Below are 13299 nucleotides of genomic sequence, written 5' to 3' on the forward strand. Positions count from 1 at the left end.
GAGATCCTTCATCAGGACTGAAATGCAGGAGGGAAGAAGCCAGAATGTGTTTTTTTCGGGGGGGGGGGCGGGGTGAAAAAGTACAAGCTGCCAGCTGATGGGTGAAACTATTCTGGCTCCCTTCTTACCTCTTCTTCTCATCCCCCTTCCTTTCTCCAATGGTCCACTCTCCTCTCTTAGTAGGTTCCTCCTTCTTCAGCACTTTACCTCTTCCACCTATCAGCTTCTCACTTCACCTCCTCCCACACAAACCCATCGTCTCTCACCTGGTTTCACCTATTACCTGCCAGCATGCACACCTTCCCGTCCCATCTTTCCAGTCCTAATGAAGGGTCTCAACCCAAAATATTAACAGTTCATTCCTCTCCATAGATGCATCAACCTTCACTGTGGAAAGTACCCGCAGCATGCCAGATATTCGAGTGCGTTAACGGGCAGAAGTGATTGTAATTGCAATTATTGAGAAGCTGAAAGCTTTCAAGGTAGGTAAGTTACCTGGACACTCCAGGATTCTGAAAGAGGTAGCTGAAGAGATTGTGGAGGCATTAGTACTGATCTTTCAAGAATCACTTGATCTAGGAATCACTCCGGAAGACTGGAAAATTGCAGATGTCACTCCACTCTAATATGGAAGGGAGGCAAAAGACAGGAAATTATAGGCCAGTTAGCTTGACTTAAGTGGTTGGGAAGATGTTGGAGTCTATTGGATGAGGTTTTGGGATACTTGGAAGCACATATTAAAATAGTCCAAAGTCAGTGTAGTTTCCTTAAGGGGAAACCTGTCCAACAAATCTGTTGGAATTTTGAGGAAATAACAGGCAGGATTGACAAAAGGAGAGCCAGTGAATGCTGTGTTCTTTGATTTTCAAGGCCTTTGACAAGGTGCTGTGCATGACACCCCTTAACAAGAGACCAATGGTGTTACAAGAAAGATACAAGCATGGATAGATTAGCAGGAGGCAAAGAAGGGAATAAAGGGGGCCTATTCTGGTTAGCTGCCGAAGACGTGCTGTTTTGCAGGGGTTGGTATTGGGACCATTTCTTTTCACATTATATGTCAACAATTTGGTTGATGGACTTGAGGTTTTTGTGACCAAATTTGGAGACAATACAGCTAGGTGGAGGGGTAGACAGTGTTGAGGAAGCAGGACATTTACAAAAGGACTTGGACCCATTGGGAGAATAGGTAAAGAAGTGGCAGATGGAATATAGTGTAGGGAATTGTTTGGTCACACACTTTGGTAGAAGGAATAAATACAAAGATTATTTTCAAAACAGGTAGAAAATTTTTTTAAAAATCAGAGATACAAAGGGGCTTGGAAGTCCTTGTGCAGGATTCCCTAAAGGTTAATTTGCAGGTCGACTTGGTGGCAAGGAAGGCAAATGCAATATGAGCATACATTTCAATAGGACTAGCATATAAAAACAAGGATGTAATGCTGAGGCTTTATAATGCCCTGATGAGGACTCACTTGGCGAGTATTGCGAGTTTTATGCCCCTTCTCTAAGGAAAGATGTGCTGGCATTGGGGAAGATCTAGAGGAGGTTCATGACAATGATCCTGGGAATGAAAAGGTTAAAGTATGAAGAGTGCTGGATGGCTTTGGGACTATACTTGCTGGAGTTTAGAAGAATGAGAGGGTGATCTCATTAAAACTTATCAAATACTGAAAGACCTAGAAAGAGTGGGCATGAAGAGGTTTCCGACAGCGGGGAAGTTTAGAAGAGATAAGGAGGAATTTCTTTAGCCAGAGTGCGATGAATCTGCGGAATTAATTGCCACAGATGGCTGAAGAGGCCAAATCATTGGGTATATTTACAGCAGAGGTCAATAGGATCTTGATTCGTAAAGGCATTAAAGGTTATGGGGAGAAGGTAGGAGAATGGGATTGAGAGTGATAATTAATCAGCCATGGCGGAGCATACTTGACAGGCTGAATGGCCTAATTCTACCCCTCCACCTAGCTGTATTGTCTTTGCATGTGTTGCTCTGGATTTTCTGCATCTGCAATATGAAAGAGCAGCCAGTGGCGGTAAAGTGGAGAGCAGACGGAATAGCCTTGTCAGGTAAGAGTATGACTACATATTGAGGTGGTGGTGGATTTTCAGAGAGTGTATGTGGGGAGGAGGAGGTGAAAGGATTAATAATGAGAATCTTAAAATTAGTGTTCTGCTAACAATGTCAAAACATTTCAAAGAGGGTGTGCACTTTTTAGCTGTCACTTTCAAAATGCATTCATTCCTTTGTGGAAAATTACTGGTATGTCTGCCCCCAGGGACTATCAGTATCATTTGGTGTTGTCTATTTTGTTTCCAAAGCAGGCGAAAACCTTGTTTATGCATCAGATTCATTCACCTGAACATAATAACAAACATCATGGGCTGTGATACAACAAGATCTGAAGAAATGGCCATTTAAGATTTCTCTATTCTAGTCAATTCAGCAACCAGATGTTTTTGTGGAAATCTTCTAATCGTCCAGGGAAGTCTTGAGATAGCAAGTGAAGCATGGGCAAAAGAAATGAGACAAAAAAAACCTGCTAACATGAAGAAAAAATGTTTTGCTTCCATTAGTTTTGAGCTTTGAACACCTATTCAGTTTTGTGCAAAGATGCATCGTACAAAAGCTGGGAGGTTTAATGTCACAACTCAAGGCAGTGATCAGAATTATCTTTGATCATCAGAAACAAATGTAAATATTTCCATATCGCTTCTGATTAGTTTTGGGTATTCCTTGTTTTGCTTTGTCCAGGTTTGTACTCTGAATGCTACCTGCTCCACATTTTACCATTAAACATGTCCATCTGGAAACATTGCATACAGAGAGAATTAACTTGTTTGATATTAAATAGCTGGCTCCTTATTCTCATCAGTGTGAATTACAGATTGCATCAGACTAAATCATTCCTTGGTCACTAGCCTTATGATATTCTCTGGGTCGAGTTTTTAAGTATTTCATGAAACAAAGGTGATTAAAAAAGAGTTGAGGTACAGAACCAATGTGATTATCTAACTGACCCTTCATTGATTTGAAATCTTGTTTTATTTTACCATCCATAAATACTCAGACATGACTTTTTGTTACGACTGAAAAACAATTTGTAAATAGTATGAAGTCTATATGCATACTCCTCCACTTCCCCTTTTGTCTACTTGTTTAATAATCTAATATTTCTTCAACAGATATACCACCCCATTTACTCTGTAACCACATGATTACTAGACTTAAGATTGATTTCTTGTCTGGCAACATTTTTAAAACTAAGTCTTTGCTTTCAAATGCCCAAGCAGCTTTGATCCTGCCCATCACCAGATTCCACCTTCACAATTCTCAGGTTCCTCACTGGCCAATTGCAGAGTCTCAACTTTCACTGCTTAACCGACATCATCTGTTCAGCCCCTAAGCCTCAAGGACAGAGTTGTATGAACCTTCAGCCGACCATTGTGGCTCTTTACACTAATACTACTTGCCTGAATTAATTCCATGCCCTACTTATTCAAGTACTTATCCAGATGTCTTTAAATGTTGTTCCGGTTTCTGCTTTCACCACCACCTCTGGCAGCATGTTCCAGATACCAATATTTTGTGGGAAAAAAAATTACCACTCACCTATTTTAAATCTCCTTCCTCTCACCTTAAACCTATGCCCTCTAGTTTTAGACAGCATGGCCAAGGGAAATTTTTAAATATCATCCCTCAGCCTCCATTTTAGGAAAACAAACCAAGCCTATCCAATCTTTCCTTGTCCTTCAAGCTCTCTAATCCAGGCAACATTCTTGCCTTTTCTGCACCTTCTTGGGCATAATCACATACTTCCTACTCCAAATACAGCCTATCCAATGTTTTGTACAACATGACATCCCAAGACTTATGCTTGTTGCTTCAACAGATGAAGCCAAGCATACCACATGCTTTCTTAGTCACCCGAAATGTTGCCACTTTCAAGGAATTATGTACTTGTATCCTAATGTTTCTGTTCAACAGCATTCTGCAGGATGCTGCCATTCACTGTGCATGTCCTGCCCTGGCTTACCTTCCCAAACTGCCTTACTTGGCACTTGCCTCTTCAATTCCATCTGCCATTCCCTTGCCCACTTTCTCAATTGACTTGACTATTTCCTGATGCAACTTGACATAACTTTTTGACTATCCACTATATTAGCAATTTTGGTGTTACCTGCAATCACGTCACTCATAGAATCTGCAGTCTCATCCAAATCATGACAAACAACAAAGGACCCAATACCAATCTTATAGTATACCCTCTACTACCAAGCCCTCATTACCAAGCCAATTTTGTATCCCATTTTACAGCTCAACCTAGATTGTGTTCTAACTTTCCATAGAAGCCTACCATCCAGTACCTTGTCAAAAGCCTTGATAAAGCTCATGTAGACAACCTCTAATGTCCTGCCTTTGTCAATCCTCAAGACATGATGACGTTAGAATTTCTACAGTAAAATTTTCTCTATCTTTACCTCTCAGTTCTTCCTATAAACCTACATCTTTAACCATGTAGTTACATTTCTTGATATTCTTTGTGGCCTACATAAAATTTTATTTGAATGATCTTGAGATTTATGTGCATGTGTTTTTCATACGCTATTTGGCTCACATAACTTTGGGACATGAGAGGAAACTCAAGGTTACAACAGGTGAACTCCACACTGTAGATCAGGATTGAACTTGGGTTACTGTCACTGAGAGATAACAGCTCCAGCTGTACTACTGTGCTGGCATCAACATAATAGCACGTAAATTGTTGTTTTAGTCTTCCAAAAGCTCCTTCATCCTCTCAACATGATTCTTCAATTATATCAATACACCAGTTTTACCAGTGCTTGTAAGATTCTGGTTTGCAAGCATTCTATAGACAATGGAAGCTCATGGCAAAACCCATCTTGGTTGCATTTAACTTCTAGTCACCATTTACTGAATTTCAAAACAACAAAAAAAAAAATCACAAATCAAGTACAAACCTTATCAACAAAATCAATAGTATTAACTACTCCCTGATAGAGAGCGGTCTGATCAAAGGACATCATGTTACCAGATTTATTGCACACACAAGTCTCTTGAGAGCACAGTATCTTTCAAGCACAGAGTGGCATTGGCAGGATTTAGATTAACCCCCAGTAAAATAAAGTGCAGTTTTAGCTAACAATTCCCATTCAATTCATACTCTGTTCAAGGTAATCATTTGGTCTGATTTTAATACCTGTACAAAACCGTAGTAACACATCCCTGTCCGCCTTTCATATGTGTAAGCAGATGACAACAGTGGAGGGAGCAAAAGATCAATGGTTGATGCTCACATAGGGTTCTCTTTGTCCAGTAAGATCCCATACTGCCTATACTTCCCTCAAGACATTCTCAGTCCTTAATGGAAAGTGTGGGGAGTGTTGTATAGGATATCCCTATACTGAAACCTATTTGGCTGATCCATCACAGATAAGCAACAGATGATGCATCTTGTACCAGTAGCAGGTGGGGGTGGGAGAGAAAGAAACTGTTAAACACCAATATACATGGACTGATCAAGTATCAGACTTTCACTTCAGGCCTGAAATATAAAAGGCTCTACATAATTAATCTAATAACCCATCTGGAGTAATTGGATTTCTGGAAGAAGATTGGCATTGGAGAAAATTCACCAGAACAACACTGGGGCCAAAAGATTTATGCTAACAGACTGCAAAAACTAGGCTTGTACTCATTTCGGCTCAGAGGATTAGGAGATGATCTGATTGAGAAGCTTTAGGAGGAATAAAGGAACTAAAAGGATTACAAAGAATCTATTTTTGTTGCAGAGGTGGGATGGAAGCTGGAGCTCATAAACCTAAACAATCTCAAAATAGAGTCAGCCTGTTCATCAAAGATGTCAGGAAACTCTTCTTTACACAGAACATTGGAAGTTGTATGAAACACTACTTAGACCACATCTGAGGTAACTGAGTTCAGAGGAAATCTAGAACTCTCTCCATCAAGACTGCTACTGTGGTTAAGGGACAATTTAAACGTTCAATCCTGACACCCATTATCCTTTGTTGGGAAAGGGCATTGTGGGCTATGGAATCCAAACAGGTAAATGATGATTCAAGTCATGATCCAGGTGTGAGGAGCTGAATGGTCACTTCCTGCTCAGTACCACAAAGAATGTTTGAACAATTCAATTGTTATAAGCCAGGAAATAAAAACACAAGCAAGTAGTTATATTTATACATAATCATTAAATATTTGGTAATTCTACAATCTTCCTAGCTTGTCTTCCTCAATATTTACAACTTCATGATCAATTCCTTACCTATACAGGTTCACTCAAAAATATTACACAATGTAAACGCTTTAATCTGACATCTATAATATACTGTTCTCAAAAAATAGTTTTATTTAAACTGTGGAAGGTTCAAAAAAATTCAAATTCTTAAATTCTTAAGTATTTTTTCAGACCCAAGAGGGACTGGTATTGTAATACTGTGAACAAACTTGGCAACAGGTAGCAAGGCAGCAGAACAAGCTCACTACTCAAAATCCTGGAAAATTAAATAAATCAGAAAGAAATTTCATTGAAACTCTGGCATTGTGAGAGATAGAAATAAATGTGGATCTGTGAAACAGAATGGACCGTGCGGCAGTTAGAAAAGTCAGCCAGTGCCCAAAAGGTAGGCTTAGTTCTTTAAATCCCCAATCTGCCAATAGTGTCTCGCCAGCACTATTGTTTTTGAACTCCAAGTAACTGCATTGTGTTGGATGAGGAACTGCAGTCACTCTGCCAACTGACAGTTTCATCACCCACTGAGCCCATTTCCCTGGAGCTCAGGCTATGGAGTATGGCAGTGCCATTCAGTAAGATCATGCAGGTAGTGCTTTACCACTGCACGTGCATAACAGAGGAAGGAAGAGATAGAGGTTTCTACTCATTGTGTTGCACACAATCAAAGGGGGATACTGTATATTTATATTGTGCCTTATTGCAAGTTTCAGATTCCTGACAAGGAATAAGTTACTTTGAAATACAAAATGCGTGGAGGCATTAATTCAATTTGTAATCCCACAAAATGTGCAAAGATGGATTGCACCGTGGGACTTTTCATGTCACATGGAACGCCTAAATAGATCATCAACCATGTGGCTGCCCTGCATGGACTAGCGAGCAACTCCACAGTCTTCTAACTCAGGGACAGGTCAGAAGAACACAATGAACTGCATTGATATTGGCTAGAAAAAAAGCATCAGGCATATCTGGGAGAAGTTGATAGATTTAAAAAAAGGGGAGGTGGTAAATGGAAATAGACAAGTAGAGTGTTTCACTGCAAAACCAGTGAAACTGAAGGGGAACACTGATTCCTAAACATGTCTCATTTCAGCATGTCAACTGCAAAACCACACACAAGTTCACTGGTTTTATCCAGTGAACTTGAAGGAAAGGTCATACAAACCCTGTAGTAGCCGTGATCTTTGTACAAGGTTCGTCAAAGGCATTATATTCAATAATATTTTGAACAAGTGAAAAGTATGAATTGGTGACTAGGGCAGAGGAGTTAATGCAATAACATTGGAGTAGGACTCAAAAACTGGTTGGAATCCAATATGGGAGAGCACCACAATCAGGAACTCGTTCTCCAACAAATATTCTATACTTAACTGTGTGAAATTCAAAAATCACTCCAGTACCTCAAAGGCTTAAAGATATAGCATGTACAAATCATTAACAACACAGACCTGTGTCTTGGAACTGTCCCCTTTTCAATTCAAAATATACATTTAATAAATCAAAATTTAAGGCTTCATTTGCGTAGAACTTCAGATGTGAGACCAGCACTAACCTTAATAATTAGATAAAATTTGGGGATAGTGGGAGGAGGGGAAGGGAGCCCCTGTCTATAAGTGTCTATAGTGAGGAGAGATTAGTGTTCTAAAAAAGACCAAGGCTTTAAAAAAAAATGGAAGCAATATTCAGGACTTGCTGTTAATTGAACGTCCCTCCTACCACCATATTATAAATCAAGCTCTTTGTACTTGCTGTACATTGAAAATCCACCTCCTCCGCCCCCCCCCACCACAACAACAACCTGACTTTTCAGAATCTTTCCTGGATGTGATATTTTTGCTGCTGCTCTTTATTTGCCTCCTCCACTGTGCTAAGACAGAGTTAAAACATTAGCTGTAAACTGCCATCCAGAGAGACAATTTGTGGATTGCCCTTTCGCCCTGGTTGTTGGGTGCCCCTTTACTCAACTGCATGGAAGCTGCAATACTTGTAGAAATTGGAAGTTTAGCTGCACTTTCAGCGAGTTTACAGGATGCCAGCTCTAGCTAAACAGAGGCCTGTGGGTTGTCCACAGGACCATGTCACTCCTAAGATAACCAATCAGCTGTGAGTAACCCAAGTTGCATCAGCTTTTCAGGGTCTACTTGCTGGCTGTCTGTAAGCATGAAATGAAAAGGATCCTGGTACTAATTCTAAACCTCACTGGAAAAGAGGTTGCTGACTGAACAAGCATTACTTCTTGGGGGTCAGTGCAATGGTATTGCCTCCAATATCAGTATTCAAGGTGCTGAACCCACCCACTAACCATCTGTTGGAATTGATAGAATTACCATTAAGTGATTGTTTTATAATTAATTTTTACATGAATCATTGCTTCAAAAATACAAAGTGGGACCCATACTAAAGAAAATATGTGTTGAGTTACTGTAAGTACATCAGTGCCCACATGGGTCATTTTAATCCCTTGTATTTCATGTAAGGGATGGATTGGTGTTTAGATCCTCGTCATCTGAAGTAAGAATTTGGTGTTATGTTTCTCCCCTTTCTTCTTGAGGTCCTGTCACAGTGAGGCAGGTGGTTATAATGATAACCATAGTCTAAAATTCTGGTGTTTCCACCTTTCTTCAAAGCTGTGATTTCCATTGTATACTTTTTATGGGCAGCTAATGGCTGCTGTCTCATATCTCTGTTTTAGTTCGTGTCCCATACAATAGATGCTGACATCAACACCATTATCTATCCTACCTTTCCTCTTGATACGAGTCTTTCTTTCCCCCATCCCAGAAGAAGACCCATCAGCTTTTCTATGGATGCTGGATTGAAGCATTGACAAAGGGACATTTAGTTTAATTTAAATGTCTGAGAAAAGATTTTTTTTTATTCATCACAATGAGCACTCTACAGTAAGACGAGGAACACTCTTACAGTTTGAAATATCTAGAAGAACTGTTAGAGACCTGAATGGAATCAAGTGTTAGATAATTGCCCATCTTAGGTCTTTACATATCTTCCTCCTTTTAGTTTATCTTCTTTTTATGCCCGAGCTAGTCCAAGCTTGTGTAATAGACAAGAAAGATAATTAAAAAATCTATTTTATTTAGCAGGCAGCACCCAGGTCTAGTACCAGAGATTGAGTAAACAAGCAATTTAACCAACAATTTCAAATTCTTTTTCTTAAGCCTTCCACTTTCTGCTACTTTGTAATTGCTGTACTTTTCTCTGAGTCCCAGACATGCCCACACATGCATATTACACTTGTCAGAAAAGCCCATTGAAGAATATGTATTTGAGGTGTGTAAGAACTACAGTTAACAATTTCATTATTGGAGCAAAAAAAATTTCCAGCTCTATACTTCATTGCAGTGAGTAACCTGAGGGACACAATCACGAACTACATTCAGTGCTAACTCGCTTTCATCCCAAATATTGTTCAGGCTGGTCTGTGTATTTAGGAGATGGGATTCATGCAGACAATAAGGAAACAGTATTCATCTATTTCATCCTGCTATCTATTTTCTAAAAGTTTTGAATGGATCTCTGGTCGGTCAGAGAAAAAGTAGATTCCTTGAGATCCTACTGCATTCACTGCAGCTGTAGGTAACTGAGAAGCTACATTCATTGACCCTCTGTCCCCTTTCTCCCAACTCTTCATTCCCAGTGTCTACAGAGCTATTCAGGCTGTTGTTTACAGACAGGGAACTCTCCTCAGAGGTTTGAGATTTTATAATCCTTTCTTCCAGAATTTTATTTTAAGTAAAAAATTTCTTTGAAATGAAAGCTGTTAATTGCTTAAACACAGACTATGGTCGGGAGTTGAATATTCAGATTTGAGTTTTAATTTCACTGCTGATTGAAATAATCAGAAAACATTGCCCCTCCTCATTAATCAGCAGTACTGAAGAGGCTTAAGTCCTATTTATTGAATAGAATAGGATTCTATATTCAAGGTTGATGGTAGAGATGAGAAACATGTTTGAGTTCAGAAACTGAATCCTGCAGCAAACATTTTTTGACTGTAAGCTTTTCCCGAGGGTCACTTTTCCCTAGGGTCTGTACATGCTCTCCCATCCCAGGAATCTGGAAAGATGCTTTCCAAATTCATGATATCATTGAATCACAGCTTAAAGGGGGTGATTGACTGACCAAGTCTGACTTTTGTGCAGGCAGTAGGAGTTCACAGTGAAACACCAAACATTTATTATCCAAATACAGATATTGTTATTGGGTACTGGCACTGTAATCTACTTGGGTAGAACATTAAAACCCAACTGGCCACTCTACACCTGACACAAGTGCAAGAACCAGTACTTTCCACACCAGCTGTGACCATCACCTTCCAGGGTACCTCCTCTCTACTGACAATATCTGACAGAACTCCCACAAATGTGCACCTGCTAAAACATGGTTAATGCATTTCAGACTAAGGTGTGAGCTAGCCCAAGCCAAAGGAATTGTCATTTTTAAAAATCTTGGATGATCAAACCAAAAGCCAACATGGAGTCAATCCCACCGGCTCAAATTAGATGGTCAGGTTCTGGTTGGCATAGCGTGGCTGCTTCTGTGATTATCAGTCAGGCAGAATGCCACTGATCGTATTGCCTAGTGAAGGCTGTTGAGAACAGGGCTATTTCAGGGAATCTGTTTCCATCCTGGCATGAGCCTCTTGCAGCATAGTACTGGTTCCAGGCAGTTAACATCAACGTGAGGAAAGGTTAAATAAACTAGGCATATGTCGACTTTCACAGTAAATGATGATGGTAGAATGGAATGAGCATCGACAACCGGCCCAACCAGTAATTGTGGAAAACTAATGTTGCATTTGGAAAATTTTCCAGTGTTACCAAGAGCCCTACATTAGTGATGTTTAGTAATCAAAGCATGTTTGGTCACAGGAAATTCGAACGTCAGATAGATATATATAGTTTAAAGCTTAGTTAGAAGCTCTATCAATGAATTCTTTAGGTGCAGAAGTATCTAAAATGGAAAGCAGCAAGAAATTTCTAACATAGAAAGCAGTACTGGGCACTTCTATATCCAGAGATAATAACATTGAAAAGCTCGGTATAGTAGGGGCTGAAGTCTTAACTGGTGTAATATTAAATGATTTCCAGCTTTCTTTAATGGGTAAATGACCACTTACTGAGTAAGTAATAATTTTAAGAATGTAAACATTACTTTTTGTGGGGAAGTCACAGAATGCTTTGCATTGCAATGCTTTCCCAGCAGTATACTTCCCAGTATCAGGTGGTTTTGAATTGGTTCTGGAACAGTTTACATTTTGCACATAGTGCTGATTGATATTGAGGATGGTCTGTCTCCAGCTTCTGTGATGTCTCCCTGATTACTCTGTAGCACCTTCCAGGAGTAAGCCCTCACTTTGGTCTTGGCCTTCAGGACATTTCAACATAGAGCAGCTGAACCAGCAAACTTGTTTATTCTGTTTTAAAGGTGTAACTGTACTCCCAGATATCACATGAACATCTGAAGTTCTACGCAAATGAAGCCTTAAATTTTGATTTATTAAATGTATATTTTGAATATGCTGCAGTTTCATCTTCTTGAAGCAGACACACAGGAGAAGCTGGAAACATAATTAGATGCAATTGTTTGCCGTCACGCTCCCCTCTCTCTCTCTCTCTCTCTCTCACACACAATGGTAACTAAGATGGGCTAACGCCAGGATTGAAATTGCTTCTGGTCATACTCTGCTATTAGTTTCTTAATGTGAGCCAGTTTGTTGTGCAGATATTCACAGCGGTACTTCTCTTGGCTGTAGTTGGGATTTGTCTGCATAAAACACAAAAACATAATTCCATCAGACACAGCAACTCATTCACACAGCTTGCATTCCTATAGTCTCAGCAGCTTAAAGTAATATTTCACTGACATTGCCATTTGGGAATGACACATTACTATGAGGAGAGTGGGATGGTGGAATTAGTTTGAGATGGAGACAGAGCTACAAGGAGTCAGCAAGGCAATGGGATTTCTTTGGGATTCAGGTACAGAGTGGAACAATGGGATCAATTTTGCCCAACTCTAGGAAAGAATCAGTACACAGATGAAGATTCAAATAATTTTCTTCTGTAGTGTAAACCCAAATGACTGCAACTCTCAGCAAAGAGCAAAAGCAGAGGATCAAAATTGACTCTAAGATCCTTATGGATTCTATCCAACACACACAAAATGCTGGAGGAACTCAGCAGGCCAGGCAGCATCTATGGAAAAGAGTACAGTTGACATTTCAGGACGAATGGTCTCAGCCCAAAACGTCAAGTGTCCTCTTTTCCATCGATGCTGCCTGGCCTGCTGAGTTCCTCCAGCATTTTGTGCGCGATGCTTGGATTTCCAGCATCTGTAGATTTTCTCTTGTTTGTGATTGGATTCTATCCTACTGGTCAAGTAAGAAATTACCTTCTCTACCCACTATGTTATTGGTTTAATCCCTGGTCTGAGAAAGGGTTTAGCAATTAACCTTGGAGCACAATTTATTTGCTATTTTGCTCAAACACTTACCTTTTTAATTTTACGATATTCCTGTAAAATTTGATCATGGATGCTCTGCAGGAAAGCAACACATACATAAAAATTCAGTAAACAGTTTTGTTACAAGAATATGGGCATAACATTATAGACTTTACTATGAACAAGTGACAATTCCCCAGGTCAAACAGTAAGGTATAATAGGACTTGTTCATTCAATTAGAAACCAATTGCTTTGGTACACTCTGTGCAGGCAAACAAATCCATTCAAAATTCCATGAGCACTGCTCAAATGTACCATAGCAAGGCAGAGCTAAAGAGTGATAAAATGCCAGCCCTGCCTTTCCCTAGCCTTCCCCACTCAACAATAGCTCAAATCAGGGAAAAAAACAGCCACATAAATATAAAAACAGCTTTAAGCCACTGCGTGTGTGCCAAACACACAGTGGCACTCCCTAGTTGTATTTTGATTGCTGATTTCAGTTCAGGGATTGGCAAAGGCAAATAAGGTCAGTAGGGTTGGGAAGACACATCAATACTATAT

The 13299-nt window shown here is 39.8% G+C and overlaps 1 protein-coding gene across 1 annotated transcript in view; it reads right to left on the reverse strand.

Moving 5' to 3' along the window:
* Positions 1 to 3061: 3061 nt before the first annotated feature.
* The window catches only part of ell (elongation factor RNA polymerase II), a 158179-nt gene continuing 147941 nt past the window's right edge, over positions 3062 to 13299 (reverse strand). Inside the window, exons 9-10 of the mRNA XM_063032024.1 lie at positions 12789 to 12833; positions 3062 to 12059 (exon numbers count right to left, since the gene is read on the reverse strand). Of these exons, the coding sequence (XP_062888094.1) occupies positions 11943 to 12059; positions 12789 to 12833 (162 nt within the window). The 3' untranslated portion in view covers positions 3062 to 11942. The remainder of the gene's footprint in view (positions 12060 to 12788; positions 12834 to 13299) is intronic.

The sequence above is a fragment of the Mobula hypostoma genome, chromosome 24, assembly GCF_963921235.1.
Source record: "Mobula hypostoma chromosome 24, sMobHyp1.1, whole genome shotgun sequence".
NCBI classification, from domain to species: Eukaryota; Metazoa; Chordata; class Chondrichthyes; order Myliobatiformes; family Myliobatidae; genus Mobula; species Mobula hypostoma.